Source organism: Phacochoerus africanus, chromosome 10 (assembly GCF_016906955.1).
Source record: "Phacochoerus africanus isolate WHEZ1 chromosome 10, ROS_Pafr_v1, whole genome shotgun sequence".
Taxonomy (NCBI): Eukaryota; Metazoa; Chordata; class Mammalia; order Artiodactyla; family Suidae; genus Phacochoerus; species Phacochoerus africanus.
In genome coordinates, this window is record NC_062553.1 from 182,043 (window position 1) to 205,184 (window position 23,142).

A 23,142-nucleotide genomic window follows, 5' to 3' on the forward strand; every position below is an offset into this window, starting at 1 on the left:
CCTGTCTTACAGAAGGCGCCGCTCCTGCTGCACTACAGGCCCAAGATGGACTTGCTGTGAGCGGCGGGCACAGCAGAGACTCAGCCCCCCTGCCCCGGGGCACTGCTCCGAGCGCGTGGCCTGGCGGGACCACAGTGGCGCCAAGGATGTCATCCCAGGCGTCGTGTGGACCAGATTCCTGAATAGAGAATATTTATAACTTTTGTATGAGAGAGAATTCACACTCAGCAGGACACTCCCGGCACGAGGTGCTGACACGCCTCGCGGCTGGGGCCCTCTGCTCCAGCTCGCGGACCCACGTGAGAACATCGCGAAGGTTCCATCCCAACGTGTTACCTTTGCTTGCTTTCCAGGTCTTGAAAGTCTCTTCCGTTCAGTTTATGAATTAGGTTTCATGATGAGCCCCCAAAATACCTGTACGTTTATTGAATCCTTCCTAAGTTATTGAAAAAAATGTCTTTTCATGGTGAATGACAATATTTATGTTGCCTTTAGCTTCCTGAAGACTTTAGAAGATGTATAAAAATTTAATTTAAAAGCATACCAAACGAAGGGTTTCCGTTCATAGCCTGAGAAACCGTGGTATTTCATTCTCCACGTTAGGAAATGTGAGGCCGGCCGCTGCCCTGGGCCACGGGGCCTGGCCGCCTGGGAGGGGACTGCAGCCCCGGCCCCCCACCCGCACGCTCAGCAGAGCGGACCAGCAGCCGCTGGTTGGCAGAACGACTCTTGTTGTTAAAAATCGCTTTTATTAAATACGTTGCGAGTTGTTCGGTGCGTTAATTTCCTGCTATTGTTTCCCGTTTTCATTTTGCCGAAGAGATTGTCGGGAGCGTTTGCGTGGGGCGCGCTCGCTGCCAGAGCCCCTGCTCTGCAGGCCTTCGGAGGTGGCAGGAGCCAGCAGCGCCCCCCGCTGGCGGTTCTCGCGCGTGCGCGGCCGGTGTTCGAAGGGAGGGCGCCGAGGACAGGGAGGCCGGGTCCGGGGAGTTGGCTCGGTGCCGCCGGAGAGCTTTTCCGGCCGCCTAGGGCCCGAGGAGTCAGGCACCGGCAGCACCAGCACGGCCTCTGTTGGCGGCCCTGCGGCCTCGCGGGTGTTCGTGGTTTTGTGGGAGTGGAGAGGGAGCTCTTTGCGGGGACATCCGCTTCTGCTCCTTGGAGATGGGCCCTTGGGAGGTCTTAGCACACACCTGACAGGCGCCAGGCGGCCAGCGGGCTCCGTCCGCGACTGGGGCTGCTGCTCTGTTGCCTGCCGGCCCTGGGGTCCTGGGCACTTTGCTCAGTAGGCGGTCCAGCCGGGCGCCCTGCGAGCTGGGCTCTCCGGGAAGAGCGTCCCTCGGGACTGGACTTCCTCTTGAACCGGCTTTGCAAGTGAGGGTCTGGCTCCTCGACACTCAAGTTGTTTTCTTCTGCTTCCTGTTTCTTGCACATCCGTGTCCGGAGCAGCTCCTTAGGGACGAGACCCACGTTCCCCGAAGGGGCTCAGGCCAAGTGGTCGTGAGGCCTTTCAGAAACACAGGCGGCTTCTCCTGGGGGGGGCTTGGCCAGAATCCCCCGCCCCTCCCACCCTTCCTCCCGGGACCGCGGGAGCTGCTCAGTGGCCTGCGCTGGCCGGCCCCCCGGCCGGTCGTTGGAGCTGCCCGAGGAGGGCCTCCTGGGTAGATGTCTGTGAGCGAACGTTTCCTGTCTACCTCAGATTCTCGTGTCCGCCGCCGCCCGTCTCTAGCCCCGTGCAACCCCCGGCGCCGTCGAAGTGTGACGTCAGGGTTTAGGTCTTTCCCCGTCTGGCGAGAGGAAGCAGAGCCGGAACAGACGAGGGTCCACGTTCACGTCGGATGAACTCGCAGGTCAGCTGTCGGATGAACACGGCTATGATAATCGCATAGTTTATATTTGTACCTTTGTAGCTCCTTCGAAATCACTTGAACTTGCTCTGGTGCTAAGTCCGCGTCGAGCCCCGCGGGGAGGCGGCGGTGGGCGAGCCGGGTCGCCGGCCGGCCGGCCCTGGCCCCGCGCGCCGACGCGCTCTGTAACCCTGTCGTAACCTGATGAAACCTCAGCAGCAGAAGTACCTATTTTTCTAAGATTTTCTCGCGCAGACCGTCCTCTCTACGGGAGACTCCTGGTGACGCCGCTGCCGCCGCCGGTCTGGCTGCAGCCCCGCGGGGACGGAGCTCGGGCCTCGCCACCGCGGGGGCCGCGGGCTTCACTCCGGCGGCCGTTGGCATCAAAGGCAGAATTTTATCTTCTCCAGCATGACCGCCAGGATCAGTTAGTGGCTGGATCCTATGAAGCGTTTTCGAACAAGGGACGTAGTTTCACAGCTACCGATGCTGGTGCCACGAACGCTGCCAGTCACCCCGCGGCACCGTCAGCGGCAGAGGGCTTGTCACCAGCACCAGGCCTCACTGGGTACAGTTTTCATGAAAAGAGAAAATTCGCATAGAATATATAATACTGAAGTTGAGATTTGGGGGGTAAAAAAAAGAAAAGGTTAACTTTATAAGATTATTTATTCTATTTTAAGCCTTCTATCATAGTTTCCCATCCAGTTACTTGGTTCCCGTGGTCCAGCTTTCTTTACAGGCATATAAAATGAAATTGTGAGATGTTCGGCAAGCTTCTTTTTGCTTTGAGTAGCTTTTAATGTGTGTCTTTTGTCTGATGTGGACGGAGAGCAGCTGGTGCTCTTGTGCAATAGGTGCCAGCCCGCCTCCGGCAGGCACGGCTGTGCATTGGGAGGTAGCACCTGCTCTGCCGAGGGGAGGGAGCATAGGTGGACTCGGAACCTGTATGTTCAGCTGTTGGTTTTTCCTTCCCCGTGGCTGTCGTATGTGGACGCCGTCCCTGGGATCGTGCCTCTGCCCGCAAGGGCGCGTCACCGTGTTTGAGAGCGAGGGACCAGCCGGCAGCCACAAGCGGACGGGGGGCCGTGCCTGGCCTGGCGCCCGCAGACCCACGTGCGGGCAGCCCAGGACGCACGCCCTGGACCCGCCACAGATGTGACAGTGCTGCTTCCCCGGCCCTGAGCCCCGCAGGGCGTGCAACCTAGACGCCTCGGCGTGGCACTGGGGTCTGTAGAAATTCCTTCGTGTTTCCCTCAGAGCCCCCAGGATGGATTTTCCAGTGATTGTGACGTCGTCATTGGGTTGAGAGGCTCTAGGAACGAGCCAGCGGATACTCCTGCTTTGTACGTGAACATTTCATGTGCTCTCAAAACATTGGAAATACGTTTAGTGCAGATAAATCACAGAACGTGCCGTTTCTCTACTTCCTCAGGAAACCATGTACACTCCACCACATCGCGCGTGACCTTAGCGTGACAGACCGGCGTGTTTCTCTGCCCTGGTGTTTAATGGACTGAATTCGTTGGGACGGGCTGGTTAGGGGCCATTCAGGCCCCAGGCCGTCACCGGGGCCCTTTCCCTGCCTGGGGACGCCCTGCTCCTCAAGGCCGCGGGGCCTCTGCGTCCAAGGGCGCCCGAAGGGGCTGCGGGCTGAGGGTCCCGAACGCGGCAGCGATGGCCGAAGTGTCTACGCCAACGGCTTCCTTGGGCGTAAGAAAACCGTTTTTCCCAAATGACATAGCGTTCCAGGGCGAAAGCTCGCCACCAAGCCTGGGCGTCCCACGTGGCGACCTGCGCGCTTCAGAGGGTTATGGAGGCGACGCTGCAGACACATGTTCTTGACTGTTTAGTTTGAAAGTTTACATTTTTTTATGCTTTGTGTTGGTGTGTAATTTTTTGTACTATTGGTGGCTAGTTTTTGTCTAAAATCTTTTTTGAAATACTGCTTAAATGTTTTGATTTTATGATAGTGAAGCTTGTATTCAGTGTTTTGCCAATTGATATTATATGCTTGTAATAAAAGCAAAAGGAAAACCGACCTCTCAGATTGGACGTTTTGTTACCTAAGATGTTTGTCAGAGCATCAGATGGACGCTCCGTTGGAGTCATACAGCGGACCGAGAAATGCCACGGGCGCCTCAAGCCCCCACACCCAGACCCTTCCCCTTCTCACCGGGCCCCGAACCCTGGGGGGTAATGACCTTGCTCCACGTGGCATTTGTGAGCGTGACTTTGGATGCAGAACTTCACTAAATTGTTCTGCTGTTTGGCACCAGAGGTTTGGCGGGGACTCGGGAATCCACACTCGTCTGTTTGCCTAGAGCGAGAGGTTGCTGTAGTTTGGAGCTGCGTGTGCCAGGGGAACCGCATTAAAGCAAACCTCCAACCCCGCGGGCAGCTGACTGCCAGTTGGAGCTGCAGCTCCCTCTCCTGGTGTCTCTGTTGGGCTTCTCCAGGAGACCTGCGCGCACACACACGGATGGGAGGGTTTCTCCTGAGCAGGCTGCCCTCCCCTTAGGTTCTGTCCAGGCCTCTGTGGGCTCCGGGACGCCCCCCAGCCCTGAGGCTCATCTTAGCTGGAAATGCCCTCACAGACACAGCAGAATAATTTCATCCTGGGCACCAGAGCCCAGTCAGGTTGACACATGAAATCAGCCACCACAGGCAATTTGCGGGGGGAAAACGATGCCCAAAACTTCTAATTTTTCCTTTATAAAGTTATTTATTTATTTATTTATTTATTTATTTATTTATTTATTTATTTATTTATTTTGCTTTTTAGGGCCACACCTGTGGCACATGGAGGTTCCCAGGCTAGGGGTTGAATTGGAGCTGCAGCTGCCGGCCTGCGTCACAGCTACAGCAACGCCAGATCCGAGCCGCACCTGTGACCTGCACCGCAGCTCACGGCAACGTCGGATCCCCAACCCACTGAGTGAGGCCAGGGGTCAAACTCGCATCCCCATGGGTACTAGTCAGATTCGTTTCCGCTGTGCCACAACAGAAACTTCCCCAAAACTTTTAATTTGTAAAGGTTAAGTAATTTATGGCAGTCTTGGGAAACTAGAACTGAAAACAAGGAGAACATGTCGACCAAAATTATGCTCATGTGGATTTCAGGTCAGTAAACTTTAAAGATAAGGTTCATCTTAAAAAAACTAATTTTGTGGGGAGTTTCTCTTGCGGCTCAGAGGAAACGGATCCGAGTAGTATCCATGAGGTTGCAGGTTTGATCCTGGGCCTCGCTCAGTGGGTTAAGGATCCGGTGTTGCCATGAGCTGTGGTGTAGGCCGGCAGCTGTAGCTCTGACTGGACCCCTAGCCTGGAAACCTCCACATGCCGCCGGTGCAGCCATAAAAAAAAAAAAAAGGAGCTAATTTTACATATTTTACTTATCTTTGGTAAGTCATTTACTCCATTTACTGAATGTCAAGATGTTGGCTGAAGCTGCATGTCAGATCCCTGTTCATCCAGGCAGGAAGCAGGCTTTGCAGTCAGGTCGTCAGATCAGGTCCTGTTGGCTGGGCTGCATGTGAACAGGTGCCGGGAAGGGAGACTTGGGGAAGGAGTGAGACGGTGCTTAGCCAGGCTGAGTCCCTGCCCCCCAGCACCCCTGCCCCTGAGCCTGGGAGGAAGGGCGGTGAGGACCGCCGCACCCGTCTTAGCTCTCGCGGGAGAGTCGCTACCCCACTGCGACTCTGTGTGCCTGAGACGTGCAAGTCCCGTTTAAACCTAAGCTCCTCTACGGATGGGTCACGCGTCCCCTGAAGTGAGAGAGGCTCACGGCACGCTTGGCCAGGGACAAACATCTCCCTTTGACTCGTGGTTCTTAAGGATAAGACCCCCAGCAGGGCCTGGGGCGGCTAATGCCCGACTCTTAGGGGCGGGCCTCCTGCTGGGACGAGAACAGTGTCGACTCCCAGTTACACTGAAATCCCGCTGTGCTGGTGTAAATAAAGGCTCCCGTAGGATGCACAGGCCACCCCTCCGTCCAGGGAGGCACACCTGGCGCTCTGGGTATGTTTTGGATGACGTGGCAGGGGAGACGTGTCCCGGTGTCTAAACCACCAACAGGCTGATTGTCTCTGTATTTTATTTGGACCTGAAAATGTAAATCATCTAACCATTGCCTTTTTAAATGTGTATTCGGTGCTAGAATAACAGAGTTGCTTCTTTAGGAACATTTTTATTCAAAAGTCTTTTGAAAGATAAAAGGATCTGGCCTTTATAACAAATAGATCAAGTATTAAGATTCACCAACAAAGAATAGACTCCTGTTGTTGAGAAATGGCTTCTTCCACTGAGATCTTACACAAAACCAGCATTAATTCCAACTCAGTTCCTGGAAAGTGTTTCTGGTGATTCTACAGTGTACAATCTGACCTCTGTAGGACCCGGGGCGCTGGAGGGTGGGGGGTGGTCCCGGGACCCGGGGCGCTGGAGAGATATGGAGAAAAGTCCCCGGACCTCAGGGCTGCCAGGACCCACACTAACCCTCACGGTGCTCCGGCGATCACGTTTACGTCCTCCTGCCCCCCCCCCCCCCCCCCCGGCTGTCTCTGACCCCACACCTCAGAGCCAGAGCAGCTGGAGCAGCCCCTGCAGATGAGAGGAGGGAGCTGTGCAGTGCCTGCCCCACCTCCCAGGATGCTGCCCCCAGAAGCTGCAACAGCTGATGGAGACGAGCCCCGCCTGGTCCACCGGCTCACTCACGCGAGACCAGCCCCTCGAGGGTTCATTTGGGGGCCTGCTTAATGACACGCCTGAGGGTAGCGCCACTGCCAGAAGCCTAGGGCGTGTGTTGTGTGGTGTCTTGTTGCAGCGTGGGCTTTTCACCCGCAGTAGGGCATGTTTGCGCCATCAGACCCCCTTTCAGGGTCTTGGAAAAGTGTTTCCACATTTTTTTCATAGAGTTCTCACCTATTTCTAGTTTGGTTTACGTCATGTATTTTCTCAGGGAGATAGGGCACCTCGTTATGTGGAATAGACAAAACGCTGGTGTTTGTACCAAGTCTGCCAACTCAGAGAGTCGTTGGGTGGGTGTCGCCCACACAGGCGACCTTGTCGCAGCAAGCACACCCCCTTTGCTCCTCCGCAGGCTGCTCTCCCACCACAGCCTCCGACGAAATGTTAGCTAATAGCGTCAGTGACCGTGCCGTGTGTTCTAACCTTAGTGGAAATATTCTTACCGTCTTCTTTTAAGCACAATTGGGGTAGGTTTTGATAAATAACTTTTAATGGTAGAGAAATGTCCTCCTGTAACAACTTACTAGACATTTTAGTCTGGAATATGTAATTTTCCTTTTTGGTTTTTTGTTGTTGTTTGGCTGTTCACCTGCCGTGTGGAAGTTCCTGTTCTGGGGATCCGGCCCTCGCCACCGCATTGACAATGCCAGCCCCTTAACCTGCCGAGCCACCGGGGAACTCCTTATTTTTTGAATTAAAAGTTTTAACAATTTTGTTTTGTTTTTGAATTTTTAGCACATATAGAGATTCGTGCAACCACCACTACAGTCAGGACACAGAATGGCTCCATCACCCCAAAAACTTCCTTATGCTCACCGTTTTGTGCCACCACCGAATAATGGCAGCCAGTGACCTCCAGCATTGTACTTTTGCTGTTTCAAAAATGTCAGGTCAGTGGACCGCATTGCTTGAGTCAGCCTTCGAGGGCACATTTCGGGTTCCCCGTCACAAGGATGGACACAGCCAGTTTCCCGGTTCCCCTGATGAAAGGCTTTTGCACTTTCAGTGTTTGATGATCGTGAGCTTCATGTGCGGGTTTGCAAGTGGACCTAGATCGGTGCTGGGTCATACGGTGAGTGTGTGGTCCAGAAACTGCAGAACAGCCCTCCCCAGACTGGCTGCCCGAGTTGGCATTGCCGACAGCAAGTGTTGCGTTAGGCACTGCCCATCCTGTGCTGTCGCTGTGACTTTGACCTCAGACCTTGATGTAGGTGTAGTAGTGCCTCACTGCGGCTTGAGTTTGCATTTCCCTGATGGCTTTTGATGTTGAGCGTCTTTTCTTGTGCTTATTTGTCATTATCTCATCTTTGGTGCAGTGTCTATTCGTGTCTTTTGCCTTCTTTTTAAGTGAGTTATTTTCTTACTGAGTTTTGAGAGTTTTTATATATTCTGTATTCAGGTCCTAAGTTGGATATGTGGTTTGCAGATACTTCTCCCACATTTATCTTATGTTTTCATTCTCTCTGCACTGTCTTTGGCAGAGCAAATGTTTTTAATTTTGATGAAGTTCAGTTTATCAATTTTTCCGTTTACAAATTTTTTCATTACGCCTTTGTGTCGTGTCTAAGAACGCTCGGCCAGATGCCGGGTCATGAAGATGTTTTCCTGTTTTCTTACAAGCATTTCATAGGTTTATGTTTTACCCTGATAGGTGATCCATTTGGGGTTTTTTGGTTTGTTCTTTACTTAGGTTTTCATTTTTTATGTTGGGGTTGACTGACAGTGTGATTCATTTTGAATTCATTGTGAGACATGAGGCCTAAGCTGGGGTTTGGATGGTCAGCTGTTCCATCACCATTTGATGAAGAGGCCACCCTGTCCCCCTTGGATCGCTGTGGCACTGTTGTCCAAGGTCGAATGGCCATATTTAGGTGGATCTGTTTCTGGACTCTCTGTCATTAATCTCTGATCCCTGCCTGTGCCTCTGTCCTTTGCTGACACCACACTGTTTTGATTGTTGTTGCTTTATGGAAAGTGTTCAAAGTGGGTAGAGTGATTTATCCAACTTTGTTCTTCTCTGTAAAAAGTATGTACTATCCAAGCTCATTTACCCTTCCATATAAATTTAAGCTCTTGTCTGTATCTAAAAAAGTCCTGCTGGAATTGTTGAAATTGCGTGAGTTCCACAGATCACTTTGAAGGAGGCTGACATCTTGACTATGTTTGTAACTGAGCAGGACCCAATAGGGCCTCCAGGAACAGGCCCCCATGGCCTCCACCTCCCTCTTGGTTTTTTTTTTTTTTGTTTTTTTGTCTTTTTGCCATTTCTTGGGCCGCTCCCACAGCATATGGAGGGTCCCAGGCTAGGGGTCGAATCGGAGCTGTAGCCGCCGGCCGACGCCGGAGCCACAGCAACGCGGGATCCGAGCCGCGTCTGCGACCCACACCACAGCTCTTGACACCCGAACAGGGGGTCTGGTGAGAAGGAACTGCTAGGGTTCCAGCCACGGTGGGGTACCTGGGCGGAAGGTTGGAGGAAGTAGGCTTTGCTCTGGGTTGGGTTCAGTCCAGAACTGGGGGTCTTTCTGTGATGAGGCCGCTCAGCACGTTTTTACCTGGAGAGCGCGAAGACGGGTAGGACGCAGCCCGGACGGGTCACAGTGTTCAGACGCGGTTATAATGCGCTCCTGTTTCCGTCTCGACCCATCAGGGCTGCTCTGCCCGGGGACGCGTGTGCGGTCGCTTCTGCTTGGCGAGGGCTCAGCTCCTGTCCGGGGCTCCTGCGGGTGGGGGAGGGGGCGGCCCCTGGCGGGGAGGAGGGTCTGCTCCCGGGCGCAGAGCTGCGCCCCTCTCTCTCCCTGGCGGCCTTCCATCCTCAGAGCCTGTTCCCGCTCCCACCTACCTCCACGTGAAGCTCCGGGACACGCGCCCCGCCTCGGGGTGACTTCTGGGGAAACTGCCCCCACCAAGAGTGGGCTGCGGGAGCAGGCCCTCAGGCTGGGGTCGGAAGGGCTCCTTGTCGCCAGCCTGGAGTGGGGCGGGGTACACCCAGCGACCGCAGCGCGCGCCTGATCACCCGGCCATGTGCCACTGTGAGGCTGCACGGCCAGCCAGTCACTCTTGGCGCCACCAGTGTCCTGAAGGCTGTTAACCCCGTGACTCGAGGGGCCTCAGGCAGCCTTTTGAGACTTTGATCTGCTGCAGCTGGAGAGCAGGTCAGGCTGCAGCTGCCCAGGAAAGGGCCGAGTCAGGCTGCCGGGCCTGCTGGGCTGAGTCGGACCTTGATGGGGATGGCGCTCACCATGAGGCCTGGTGGAGGTGCCTGCGTGGGGCCAGGGCCATCTTGAACCCCAGATTCCCTGAGAGCCCCTGAGCATGAAGTAGTGGCCCTCCCTTCACCTGGAGACAAAGGCAGATGCCCCCACCCCCATCTGCCTCCTCTCGCTGCCGCTGGTCCAGCAAGCAGGGTCCTGCCTCCGACAGTCTGGGCTGGGCGTGGAGGGCCCCTGGGCAGGGCTGCAGGACCACCGGGTGCATGCCAGCAGGGCCCAAGGGTGCCGGGCGGTGCAGGCAGGACATGCACAGTGGCTGCTCTTCTGTGACTCCAAGATTTGAGTCATGACAAGGGCTTTGGGGCCAGTGGTAAAATGCGGTGTGGAAAAAGCCAGTGCCCTCTGGAAAAGGGATAGAGATGCTGATACCGCTTCCAGAGAAGCTGCCTGGGGCCCACGGTCCAGCCCTCCGAGGCTGGTAAAAGCCGTGAAAGAAGATCTACGTGAATGAAGAGACACAACAGGCTCTTAGATGGAGTCAACACGTCACAGAACCGAACCTGGGTCCGCTCAGCCCGTCTGCTGACACGGCTCGTGGTGAAGGAAAGTGCAGAGTTTGTCGCAGGCGCCAAACAAGGAGAACAGGCAGCTGGGGCTCAAAAGCCCTGGCTCCCTGAGGCTTTCAGGGAAGGGTCTGTGAAGACAGGCTGAGGGCGGTGCCATCAGCTCCTGGGTACTCTGCTGACGGGTTGGTGAGGAGGAGGTCGCCCGTCAGCACCACCCGTCCTCAGGTTCAGCCCGTCTGGGGTCTGCGCGCCCGTGGTCAGCAGTCTTCCCCGCTGGGGCTTCGGTCTCTCTCTGGAAAAGGGCTCAAGGACGTGGGTCAGGATGTCATCGACAGCCCTTGAGGAGGAACTCAAGGTCCTTGGCTTTGGTTTATGGCTGCCTGTTCTTATTTTGTCTTGCTTCTTTTCCTTTGTTCCTGCCCTTTCTCTGATTAAAGTTATTCTCTGGAACTTGGAGCCTACTACAAACAAGAGGGAGGCAGAGGCCATGGGGGCCTGTCCCTGGAGGCCCCACAGGGTAGCAACATCGTATTTGTTTTTATGTCTCCTTAAGGTCCTCTTGGCTGTGACAGTTTCTCAGACAGGCCTTGTTTTGATGAACTCGACAGTCTTAAGGGGCTCTGGTCAGATATGTTGTAGCATGTCCTTCAGTTGGTGTTCGTCTGCTATTTTTTCTTTTCTTTTTTTCTTTCTTTCTTTTTTTTTTTTTTGTCTTTTTGCCTTTTCTAGGGCCGCTCCCGCAGCATATGGAAGTTCCCAGGCTAGGGGTCGAACCGGAGCTGTAGCCACCGGCCTACGCCACAACCACAGCAACGCGGGATCCGAGCCGCGTCTTCAACCGACACCACAGCTCACGGCAACGCCGGATCCTTAACCCACTGAGCGAGGCCAGGGACCGAACCTGCGTCCTCATGGTTCCTAGTCGGATTCGTTAACCACTGCGCCACGGCGGGACCTCCTGCTATTTTTCTCAGGGTGGGACTCGGGCTGTGGGTCTGGGGGAGGAGGACCCCAGAGGTGTGTGTATCCCATCCTATCACAGTGACCTGTCACTGCCGATGCTGACCTTGGTCCCCAGAGGTGGTGTCTGTCACGTTTCTCCAGTGCAGGTGCTCTCTTAACCCCTTCCCATAAGCGTGTTCCCTGGAGGAAGTCACCCTGTGGAACCCGCACTGAAGGCCGGCTCCTGGCGAGGACCGTCTGCGTCTGCTTTTGCGCGTCCGTGTGCGCCTGTGCACGTGTGGCCCTTACCCTATACCCGGGTCATAATCCAACAGGACCTTATTTTGTTGCCCAGATTGGCCCAGGTTTGGGAGCTCTCTCCCCTTCTCATGCCCCATCATTGTGGGTTTGGTTTGTTCTTTGGCATTTCCTTACTTCCAGGCTTCCTACACCAGCCAGCTCCAAATGCCTCCTCAGTGGTGAGTTTTGAGAGAGAGAGAGAGAGAGAGAGTGTGTGTGTGGGTGTGTGTGTGTGTCTTTTTAGGGCTGCACCTGTGGGGCCCATGGAAATTCCCAGGCTGGGGGTAGAATAGGAGCTGCAGCTGCCAGCCTCCACCACAGCCACAGCAATGCTGGATCCGAGCCACATTTGCGACCTGCACCACAGGTCACGGCAACGATGGATCCTGAACCCACTGAACAAGGCCAGGGATCGAACCCGCATCCTCATGGATCCTAGTTGGGTTCGTTACTGCTGAGCCACAATGGGAACTCCCGATTTTTGATCATTTATTGAACTTTATTTCTGCTCACTGCATGAGGATTAGCTGTAAGTCAGAGAATTTTTATGGACTGTCAGTCTCCCATCTGAACCTGGAAGGTCCAGCCAGGCCCAGCCCCTGTTCATTGTCTGGCCTCAACATGGGTGGGTGAGGGAGGTGTGATAGGGTGAGACCCCTTCTTGGGCCCTAAGCAGGACTGTGTGGACATGTGCAGACAGAGGCTGACTTCCGGCTGATGCACCCTAGAATGTAGGACTCCTTGGAGAGAATCAGGGGTTTGGGGCACCTGGACACATAGCAGGTGCCATCCTTATGGGCCAGAGCTCTCTGCAGGAGCAGGTGCATCAGTGCTACTCAGCTGCAGATTGAGGCAGTTTAAAGGTCAGGGTGGAATTTCCTGGTGGCCTACTGGGTTGGGGATCTGGCATTGCCGCTGCTGTGGCTCAGGTCACTGCTGTAGCACAGGTTTGATCCCTGGGCAGGAACTTCTCCATGCCGTGGGCATGGCCAAAAAATAAAATAAAGGTCAGCGCTGGGACCAGGCTTGGGGGCCAGGCTCAAAGGCCAGTCAACAACTCATTAGCATTTGTCTTTCCAAGAAGGCTTCTTTGCAGAGGGCCCTGAGGAGACAGCCAGGGAGGGAATGACGTGGGCCGTACCCAGGAGCTACCCCTGGCACAGGGTCTCCTGCTTCAGGAGGGTGGCAGCCAGGAGTGTCTGCCAGGGTCTCACCCAGTTCATCCCAGGCTCCCAGGCCTTTCCCTCAGTCAGGCTGGGCACCTCTCTTCACTGGCATCATCCTCTGCCTAAATCTCAACGTACTCAAGGGTGCAAGAAACACGTTTATTTTGCAGAAACCAAACTAAACTTCCACTCCATGCCTCACCCTCTGGGGCCGAGAGAAATCACCCTGGGCACCACGGGGGTCTGGTGCTCAGCATTGTGGGGGCCCCACCCTCAGGGACGAGCAATGTAGGATTCTAGTTCTTCCCCAAGCCTCACGCAGCAGAGTAAAGACCCACCAACGGCCGGCACTGGCTGCTAGAGCCAAATGGATGCCCTAGCCCCCTCCTCACCTCCAGCTCCTGGGCCTCACACCCTCACCGCCTGTAACTGGGGCTGGGGGAGGGGGAGAAGGGTGAGGGTAGTCCGGGGCAGGGCCGATGGCCGGGAGGGATGACCCCACCGGGAGGTGGTGATCCTCTGCTGTCCCGTCCCTGGACGACCTGTGCGCACCAGGCTGGGCGCATCTCCTCTCCAGTGCCCGGCCCGCCCCGCCTGGACCGCGCTGCGCTGGCCCAGCCCCACCCCGCAACCAGGCAGTCCCGTTCCTGGTCCTGGCTCAGCTGGGTTCTCTGTCCCAGCCCTCCCAACGCGGGGGCTCAGAGGACACCGGGAGGACGGAGAGGACACAGGGAGGGACCGGAGAGCGCCGGGGAGACACTGAGTACTCGAGCCCGAGGACAACCCTGCGGCTGCCGCCCTTCCTCCTTTGGCGTCTCCCGGGCCCCGATTTGTTAGGTTTCTGCCACGTGACCTTCTGGGAGCCAATCGCAGCCGCATGACTTAGCACGCGTTGATTGGCTGAGGCCGGCCAGGGGCGGGGTGGAATGAGGTGGGGGCGGGACCGGGGTCACCAGGGGGCCTACTCCTGGCCCCGACGCCTAGGCTCAGCGCCCAGCTCGAGTGGCGCTGGGCGGCGTCTTTCCTTGAGGCCCTTCAATCCTCCAGGCCACGCACATGTTGGCGGGCCCTAGCCAGGAATTGCTGCAGCCCGATCCCCAGCTCGGCCCCTCAGCCCGCTTCCCTCATCCTGCCTCCGGTCCCGCCCCCATCGTCAGCTTCCCCCCTCCCCCCCAAGCCCGACTTCCACCCCACCCCACCCCACCCGAGCCCGCCCCCAGCATCCTGCCTGGGCTCCTGCCCCTAGTCCCACCCCTCAGCCTGACTCGCATTCTCACCCCACCCAGTCGTGCCCAAGCCCGGCCCCAGGTCGACGGCCTGAATCCCACCGGCTCCGAGGGATCCCACCCTTCACCGGAGACTGTCCCTCCTTTAGGACCTGATGAGAACCGGCTGAGGCAGAAGTGGAGGTCGGCTCCAAATTGTGTGGACAGGTGGCCTCCACCCAGGGTTCACTGAGACCCGCTGGCAGCGATTGTGGACAGCAGGATTTGTCTAGCTGCGGATTAGCACAACAAAACAAAATGGTCCTTAATTGCCAGATCTTTAAAAACGTGTCCTGGGAGTTCCCATCATGGCTCAGTGGTTAACGAATCTGACTAGGAAACATGAGGTTGCGGGTTCGATCCCTGGCCCTGCTCAGTGGGTTAAGGATTCGGCATTGTCCTGAGCTGTGATGTAGGTTGTAGACACGGCTTGATCCCGTGTTGCTGTGGCTCTGGCGTAGGCCAGCGGCTACAGCTCCGATTAGACCCCTAACCTGGGAACCTCCATATGCTGCAGAAGCGGCCCTAGAAATAGCAAAAAGACAAAAAAAAAAAAAAAGTGTCCTGATCCTGACAGCCTTGATGGCTAAGTGGCTTGTGACTTCCAGGCGCCTAAGAGACAGCAAAGCCGAGCAGAACACCGCCCCAGGTTGGCTCCAGAGGATCTGCCTGCCTACCTGAGGCTTGGAGGACTTCCCTGGAGGAAGTGTGGTCTGCTTTGTTATAGAGTTAAATGAATGCTCTGAAAGGAAAGAGACTACAAAGAGGCAGAGTGGTCCTGAAGCAAGCCCAGGAGTTCCTGTCGTGGCGCAGTGGTTAACGAATCCGACTAGGAACCATGAGGTTGCAGGTTCGGTCCCTGCCCTTGCTCAGTGGGTTAACGATCCGGCGTTGCCGTGAGCTGTGGTGTAGGTTGCAGACGCGGCTCGGGTCCCCCGTTGCTGTGGCTCTGGTGTAGGCCGGTGGCTACAGCTCCGATTCGACCCCTATCCTGGGAACCTCCACATGCCTCGGAAGTGGCCCAAAGAAATAGCAAAAAGACAAAAAAAAAAAAAAAAAAAAAAAAGCAAGCCCAGAGCCAAGGGCGCGGTGGCAGAAGTCCCAGGGCCACTCTGAGGTCCTCAGCCAGCTTCCACCTCAGGGCCCTGGCACTGCCGTTCCTCTGCCTGAAATGCACTTCTATCAGAGGCCTGCAGAGCTCCCTCTGTGTGCACACATCACGTCTTCAGAGGGAAATAGCGACCCTCACCATCCCCTCTGCCTCCTGCCGCTGGAAAAATCAGTCCCAGGAGAAATGAACCTCAATTACCCCTGGTGCCTAGAACGGGGCTCTGCACGTTGTGGGGCTTCAGCAAGCGTCAGGCAGAGGGGTGCCTCTCCCTGGAGCCCGCGGACCCCTCTGCAAAGAGATCTGCCCCACCAGGCACTGAGGAAGGGCCGCGGGGCTCCCGAGGGAAGGCGATCCAGGTCACTGGCAATCCGGGCGGCTCAGCACTGAGAGGAGTTCAGGCCAGGCGGGGGCGGGGGTGCAGTTCGGTGTACCCCTTCTCAGAGCAGCCGTGCTGGGGCGGTGGCTTGTAGAGCCCAAAACCAGGATCAGCTGGCCAAGTTCTGAGGCAGAGGCAAAGGGGCAGCATTCTGGGCACAGCCCAGTGGGGAGGGGGTGGGGTGGGGGTGGGGGGACAAGTGTGGTCAGCACAGTGGGACCAGGGCCCCAAGGGCCTGCCATGGCTGTGGGACAGGAAAGGCCAGAGATGGGGGAGACCTGCGGGGCTGGGGCCCTAAAGGGACCCGGTCTGCGGATGACGAGTCGGGCGGGACAGCCTTAGGGAGAAAGGGTCTGAGGAGGGAGTCTAGGTCAGGGCCGTGGGGAGCCCTTAGAGCTGCCCCCGCGAAGGGGGGTGGGGTGGGGTGGGCCTATTTGGCAGGGCCCAGGGGGCAAGTGGGGACCAACTGTCCAGCAGGACCTCGGCTGCACCCCGGGGCCCCTCCCAGCCCCTCCCAGCCCCATCGCCTCCGGGGGGAAAAAGGACTCCAGACGGCCACGCGCGTGAAATCACTGTGGTGTTTATTGGCTGTGACTCCATCTGGAGAGGCCCCCGCATGCAGGAGGAGTCACGGGCGCCAGGACAGACGACGGGGACATCCACGGTCTACACTAAGCTCGGCTGCTTGGGCGTCCCACGCGCCCGGAGCAGGATGCGGGGTTTCTAGAGATAGCGCCCTGTCTGCTCAGAGCTGGCTTTTTAACGTGTGAAAACAGGCATTTAAAAAAGACGTGGGACCGGGAGGAGGCGGGGCGCGCCCGCGGCTGGGAACTGGGGGGCGGCGGTGGTTCGTATTGCGTCTAGTCGTATGGCTTCTCTAAAGAGCTAGGGAGGCCCGCGCCCCTGGCCCGCGACACGTGGACACGATGAAGTTTCGACGAGACAGAAAAGGCCCCAGGGACTGGGGCGAGAGGCTTCCTGTCACGATAAAACTCCTCAAAACGTAAGACCTCAATTACCTGAGATTCGACATATTGTGATGCAAATTAAACGAAGGTAGAGGAAACGTGAGGGTTGGGAGGCCCTTGGCTGTTTCTGTTGACCCCGGCTGGCCCATGTGGCAGGGGTGCCAACCCCAATTCGAGGGCCTGCATCTGCGCAGGGACAGCACAGGGACAGGGGCGGGCCTTCGGACTCCGCTTGCTTCTGCGGGCACCCAGCGCCCGGTCCCCAGGGCTCTGCTTCTCCTCCCGGTTCTGGGCGAAGGTGCGGGTGTTCAGAGGGTGAGGGCAGGGCACTCCACCCCGAGAGCAGCCTCGGAGGACACGGGTCGTGGCAGCCAGGAGGGGAGTGGGGCTGGGCTCAGCCGGGCCGACAGACTCAGGGGAGCTGGAGTTATGGGGCTGCATGAGCGCCTGTCTGAGGCTTTCGCAAGCCTGTCACTTTGTGTTTCCCTTGGTGGAGGAGAGCGCAGGCCCTGGCATTCCTCAGAATCGAAGGCTTCCAGAGGAGTGGACCAGAAGAGGGCCGGGAGGGCAGAGACAGCTGGACGAAGAAGGTAAGGGGTGCAGATGGACGGAGGTGGAGGGCAGGCACTAGGGACTAGCACTAGGAAGACACAGATACAGCAACCCAGGTGTCAGTGCGGGGGAGGGGTTGGGGGGGGGCCAGGCTGATCCCAGGCAGTGAGCCCGGGCGCCAGCTGCTGGCCTCTCCTACCCCCACCCCAGCCTGCACGACCGCTGCCCCCTACTATGGCTGTGCTCCTGAGTTTGCGCCCGCCAACGCAGAGGTGGTCGAGGGACTGGCCCTTAAGGTGGCCCTGGCCAAGGGCCCTGCTGGGTGGGTGGTGAAGGGCTGGAGCAGGAAGGGGCTTCCCAGGCTCTGGGGGAGGGTCCAACCCACCTGCTGCCAAGACGAGCACGTGGGCTGGTCCCCAGAGCCTCCAGCAGACCGCAGGGGCCCTGGGTGGGGCGGTAGGGTGCCCCTCCCTCAGTGGTAGTGGCGATGGCAGTGCGGGGATGGGGTGGGGTGAGAGGTGGGCAGAGGCTCCCAAGGCATAAGGGGGGCATGGGGCGGAAAGACCCAGGACTATGGCTTATACTGGTGTTGGAGGGCTGCACTCTGCTCCCGACATCCCTTCAGGGGCCTCCGCGGGGGGCAGGACTGGGGGTGGGCGAGGGGGCAGGGGCTCCGGGCTCGGGCGAGCTGCTGTCCGGCTCCGTGGCTGTTACTTCTTGAATATGTCCTGCAGGGGTCCAGGCAGGTACTTGATGACCGTGTCCAGGATGCTCTCGTCCTCCTCCTCCGGTTCGTCCCCACAGCCCGGCGGGATGGCCTTCTTGGGCCTTGTCAGGCTGCCCTCCGAGTTGGCCTCCATGGCAGCCTGGGCCTCGGCCTCACGCTCCTCCTTCTTCTTGATGCCATACTGCAGGGGACAGGGCGGGCGGAGGGCAGGCGGGGATCAGGCACTGGAGGCCCCGGGCCTGCCTCCCAGCCCCAGGAGGGGCGCTCCCAAGGCCTGAACAGGCTGGACCCTCCCAGCTTTTGCAGGATCAGAGGAGGGGCCTCGAGAGGCAGCAGCAGCAGCAGAGAAAGGCGCAGGGCGGGAGTGGACGGCCACCCGGACTCCCGGAAGGAGAGGTCCCCAACCAGGAGGTCTACAGAGAAGCAGGCATGGTCCTCAGCCTGGCCTGGCCTGTAGACCTGGAGCACAGAGGCCTGGCCGAAACGCCCGCTGGCAGTGGCGAAGAGAAGCCATTGTTCTGTGTCCAGCCGGCCCACGGGGCCTAGATCCTTGTCTGGCTACATATGGCCACAGCCTAATGCCTGGCCAACTATCCCTGGATGCCACCAAGACCCTGGCCCCTCGAAGGTCATTCTGCCTGCTCCGTGTCCAGTTGTCACTTCCGGGTAGATGTCTTGGAACCCCACCTATGTGTGCCCTCGGCTACACTCCTGGGCACTGCTGAGTGCCCCCCAATTCTGGTTTCCTGCATGTGTCTCCCCTCAGCAGTGGATTGAGTGGTTTCCCTCCAAAATTCATGTCACCTGGAACCTTAGAACGTGACCTTATTTGGAAATAGGGTCTTTGCAGATGTAATTAAGGTATGATTAGAGATGAGATCATTCTGAGCCCTAAATCCCCTGAAAGTCTCCTCGTAAGAGAAAGAAAAGGACACATTAGGAAATGAAAACGAAGAAAACGTCCGGACGGACGCTGCCACAAGCCAAGGACACGAGGGTTGCCAGAAGCCTCCAGAAACTGGAAGAGAAAGGTCTTTCCTACAGGTTTCAGAGGGAGCACAGCCCTGCCAACATCTTGATCTTGGCCTTCCATCCTCCAGAACGGAAAAGAAATATTTCCAGGAGAGTAACATGCCCCCCACCCCATACCAGGCCCATGGGCACCCTTACCAGCCCTCTGGGATGAGCAGAGCACTGATGTGGGTGAGCCTTCGGTCATGCGGCCACGAGACTATGGACACACCTCCTGCCTTCAGGCTGGTGGAAACCAGGTAGAGACAAGCTGGCCTGGGGAGTCTGGGGGACATGTCGCCCACCTGGTGGGCAGAGCTCAGGGCCTGCGCAGCAGAGGTGGTGCCCCTTGGCCAGGTCTGAGGTCCTAGGTTATGCACAGGGAAGTACAGGAGCAGAAGCGTTAGTGAGAGTAAAGGGGGAGCTCTGGGGAGCCTGTGGTGTCAGCGATGATCGGGGCTGCAGGACCCACAGGGCAGAGCCCCCACTGCCCGCCCGTCTCTCGGAGGCTCTGCTTCTGGTGCACATCGGGGGCACCCTGGCCCTCTGCGTCCAGATGGGGGGTTACCTGCGTCCCACCCCCAGCTTGCTAAGGGAAAACCGCACCCACTCCTCCCTCGAGGCTGCAGGTGGCTTCGGGCTTTAGGGGGCAAGGCCACCTTCAGCAGAAGTCCGAGAGGAGGAAGCTATGCTCTTGGCCCGCCAGTGCCCAGAGCACAGCCTGGGGCCTCCTTGGCCACTGAGGAGAGAGGCGAGGGGTTTGTCTACCCTTCTTCAGCAGGGGCCCTGGGCAGCCAGAAGGCCCCTCTGCACCCTGAACAAGAGCCTGGAGCACTGGCGGGGGGAGGTTAGGGCACCCGAAGGGATGCACTGAGCAGCGGACGTGCCACCCAGAGCACTGCCAGGTCAGCCCAGGGCACAGAGTGTGACGCCAGCCAGACTGCAGCCACTTTGGTGGGCTGGCTCAAGGAGCATGGCCCTCTTTCTGGGTCACCGAGCCTGCACAACCTCACCTCAGGGGACAGTGCCCTGGGCTCTGAAGGCGAGGGAGGCGGGTGTGGGGCAGAGTGTGGGCCCAGAGAGAGTCAGGCCAGAGATAGCAGAAACGAGGTCAGACTTCCAGCCCGAGGCGCCAGAGTGCAGAAGCTCCCACAGCCCAGGACGCCTGTGTGAGGGCCGAGGCGGGGCCAAGGTCTGCAGGCTGCACCCAGGAGGCTGCACTGGCCAGAGCCCGCACTCACTCAGCAAAGGCACTCACGCTCAGGGGAACGCGTGGCACCAGCCGGAACGGGCGGGCACAGTGCGACAGGCGTGTAAGGGCGGGAACATGGGGTGTGTGGTCAGGCGGAGGAACCTCCCCGACCATCTGGGGGCGGCGGCGGGGGGGGCGGCTGTGTCAGGTCCTCCTCTCTAGGGTCCAGAGAGGAGGCCCCAGACCCCAGCCCAGTACGCCACAGAGACTCAACATCATGCCGGGCAGACCTGGGGCCACCTCACTCTCTGGGGTCCCTCCCCGAGTCTGGCTCTGGTGTGGTCTGGCTGAGAGCCAGTGTGAGGCCCCGGCCATCCTCCTCGACCACAGAGATGGTAGGGCCCCGCCACACACCCCGTGGCTGGGAGGGAGCTCAGGGTGCCAGCACCAGCCTGGGCAATGCGGTGCTGATTTCATGGTGAAAATCAGTAATGCAACCAAACCACTAATAATCAGAGTCACGCCTACACCTGTTATTATCAGCACAAACCTCGGACTGAGCCTTGAGGGACCTCAGGGGGGTGGGAGGGATGGGGTCGACCAGGACCCACCAGTTTGGTGCTGGTTGGAGGGGCGTTCTGGCTCAAAACTGTGGAATGCGGGCAGCTGGAAGCACCAAACCTGGCAGTGCGCCGGTGAGCCAGGTAGTGCTTATGCAAACCAGGTGGTGCCTATGGCCCAGGTGGGTGAGTCCCCTCCCACCTGGACCTGCATAGTGTGGCGTGACTGCGCTCGGAACAGGAGGAGCTGCCTTCAGGATAAGTCCGGGATGCAGACTAAGTCGAGGCGGGTGGGGTGGTGGGGAGCCAGGTGTCTTGAGGCTCTTGACCTTGGCCCAGCGCATCAGCCCCCATCTGAGGGGCCCCCGAACTGTGCAGCTCTGCACCCTCTTCTCTGCCCAGCCCCATGGATAGGGCACCAGGAGAGGGCCGTGGGTCTGGCGCCCGGGACCCAGCAAGGGCCGCTGGGGAGCCACACCTGAAGCCCAGGGTTCCCCGCTGTGGGAAGCAGGAGGGCAGTGGGGGTCGCCTAGGTGTGCCAGGTGGCGATGGGATCTGCAGAGAGCTGTTGGGACATGGGTGTCGGGCAGACCTCGCCAGAACCTCGCCTGGGGCGTGCTGGTGAGAGATGGGCAAGAGTGCCAGGCCCTGAGCTCCCCGTACCAGGCACTAGGGGTGCCTGCCCTCACGGTCAGGACGGCCTGGGCGAGGGAGCAGCTCTAGCCTGCAACCTGCACCCCAGGACAGCCGCTGCCCCTACTCTGAGTGATCCCACTTTGTGGGGGGGCCTGGGGCAGGAAGCACACCTCTCTGCTGAGCGGGAGGCTCCTTGGGTGGGGTGGACCCACTTCTGGTAAGACCTGAGCTGCCTCTGCCCATGAGGGGGAGGTGCTCACCATCCCTCTCTTCCCTGCACACCCCCACCCCACACCTGGCAAGCAGGACCCCAGCTTCTCACTTCCACTGGAACTCCTAGGAGCTCCCTCAAGCCTCTCCCTCCTTCCCTCCGCTTCTGTTCCTCCATCCAGAAGACACTCCGCCTGGACATCTCTCACTGTTTCTGTCTATCTCTGTCTCTCTCTCTGACTTTGTCTCTGTCTCTCTAGACTCTGACTCTGCCCCCCGTTTCTCAATGGATACACTGATGCCCCCCGCACAGCCCAAGTGGGGCCTGGCTGCCTCCCTCTCTGCCCTCTGGTCCGTGGTGCACACATCCCCGCGCTTCCCCAAAGAGCTCAACAAGCCTTGAGTCCGCAACTCAGGACAGCAGCACGGCTGGTCCTGGGGGTGGGGCCCGTGAGCGGCTGTCCCAGCAAAATCAACTCATGGGTGCCTAGGGAGGTCCCCCCAAACTGAGTCCGCCACCGGGGCCCCTGGACCCTTTGACTGGGCTGTGAGCACCTTGGATGGAGGGGCCTTGCCTGGTGTAGGTGTGTCCCTAGGGGTTGTGGACTCAAGGCCCTTGGGAGGACCTGTGGTTTGGGGAAGGCCATGGGTCCCTAGGGAGGTCCCCTTCTCCCCTCCTGGCTCCCCGCCGGCCCATCCTGGATGAGGCCAGGGCAGCCGCCCCATGGCTAGCCCCTCCCGGCCTCTCTCGCCCTTCTGACCCAGGCTCTGGACAGACAACTGAGGACATGCCGCTGTGCACCGCCACCTGTGGTCTAGCTGCAGACTCAGCCTCTGCTCTGGGCTCGGTTCCCCTGCCTGTGCCCGGCACAAGCCTTCCCCTGCCCCCTGCACTTGGGAAGGTGGCGCAGATGGTTCTGGAAAAGGTCCTGGCCTCCTTTTTGGCCACGCCCAGGCAGACCTCGGGGGCCCACAGACCTGCTGCCCCCTCACCCTGTTGGTAACTGCAGGTCCGGGGCCGGCACGTCCCCCCCCGCCTCGCCCCCGCAAGGCGGCTCACCCACCCTGCCCCCGCCCTCCCTGCCGAGGGCCTCTCCTCCGAGCGCTTGGGGGCCGGCAGAGGCTTCCTTCTCCTGCAGATCCCACTGCCCTGTTTAAGGAACCTGGTGGCCCCCACCCATGAGGATGGGACCCGGTGCGGGCCGCCAGGGCCGGGAAAGACCCGTCCCGCTCCTCTGCCCCTGCTGCGGGCCCACCTCCCGAGGGCTGTTTTGCGAGGCAAGGGGGGAGGGGAGGCCCCGCCCCGTCGGGCCCCGCCCCGGCGGCGGCCCCGCCCCGGAGGCCCCGCCCACCTTGTCGCGGATACCTTGTCGCGGATGCCCTGGCGCATGGCCTCGCGCTCCGCCTCCATCTTGGCGTACTTGGCCTTGCGCTCCTCCTCCTCCTGCCGCAGCGCCTCCTGCCGCTCCTCCTCCTTCTTGGCGGCGTCAGGGTCCTTCTCCTCGTCGCCCCCAAGCATCTTCCCCATGTCCTTGGTGGCCCCTGGGCACAGAAGGGTGGGCAGTCAGGCCAGGCCTGCTGTCTCCCTGCCCCCACCGGGCCCCGCCCGGTCTCTTCTGTCCATCAGGGCAGGGTGGCCTTCGTGTGTGTGTGTGTGTGTGTGTGTGTGTGTGTGTGTGTGTACATGCCAGTGCGTGCCAGAGGAGGTGAGAGTATGCACAGCTGTGTTTGTAAGGCAGAGCGGCTGGTGGTCATGTG

The 23,142-nt window shown here is 58.7% G+C and overlaps 2 protein-coding genes across 3 annotated transcripts in view; one reads left to right on the plus strand and one right to left on the minus strand.

Moving 5' to 3' along the window:
• Positions 1-783, plus strand: part of PCGF3 (polycomb group ring finger 3) — a 42,098-nt gene extending 41,315 nt beyond the window's left edge. For both annotated transcript variants that reach the window (XM_047797931.1, XM_047797930.1), the window contains exon 11: positions 13-783. In XM_047797931.1, the coding sequence (XP_047653887.1) occupies positions 13-60 (48 nt within the window). In that variant the 3' untranslated portion in view covers positions 61-783. The remainder of the gene's footprint in view (positions 1-12) is intronic.
• Positions 784-16,092: 15,309 nt separating this feature from the next.
• CPLX1 (complexin 1) overlaps positions 16,093-23,142 on the minus strand; it is a 32,340-nt gene continuing 25,290 nt past the window's right edge. Inside the window, exons 3-4 of the mRNA XM_047799397.1 lie at positions 22,751-22,926; positions 16,093-17,956 (exon numbers count right to left, since the gene is read on the minus strand). Coding sequence (XP_047655353.1) covers positions 17,759-17,956; positions 22,751-22,926 — 374 coding nt within the window. The 3' untranslated portion in view covers positions 16,093-17,758. The remainder of the gene's footprint in view (positions 17,957-22,750; positions 22,927-23,142) is intronic.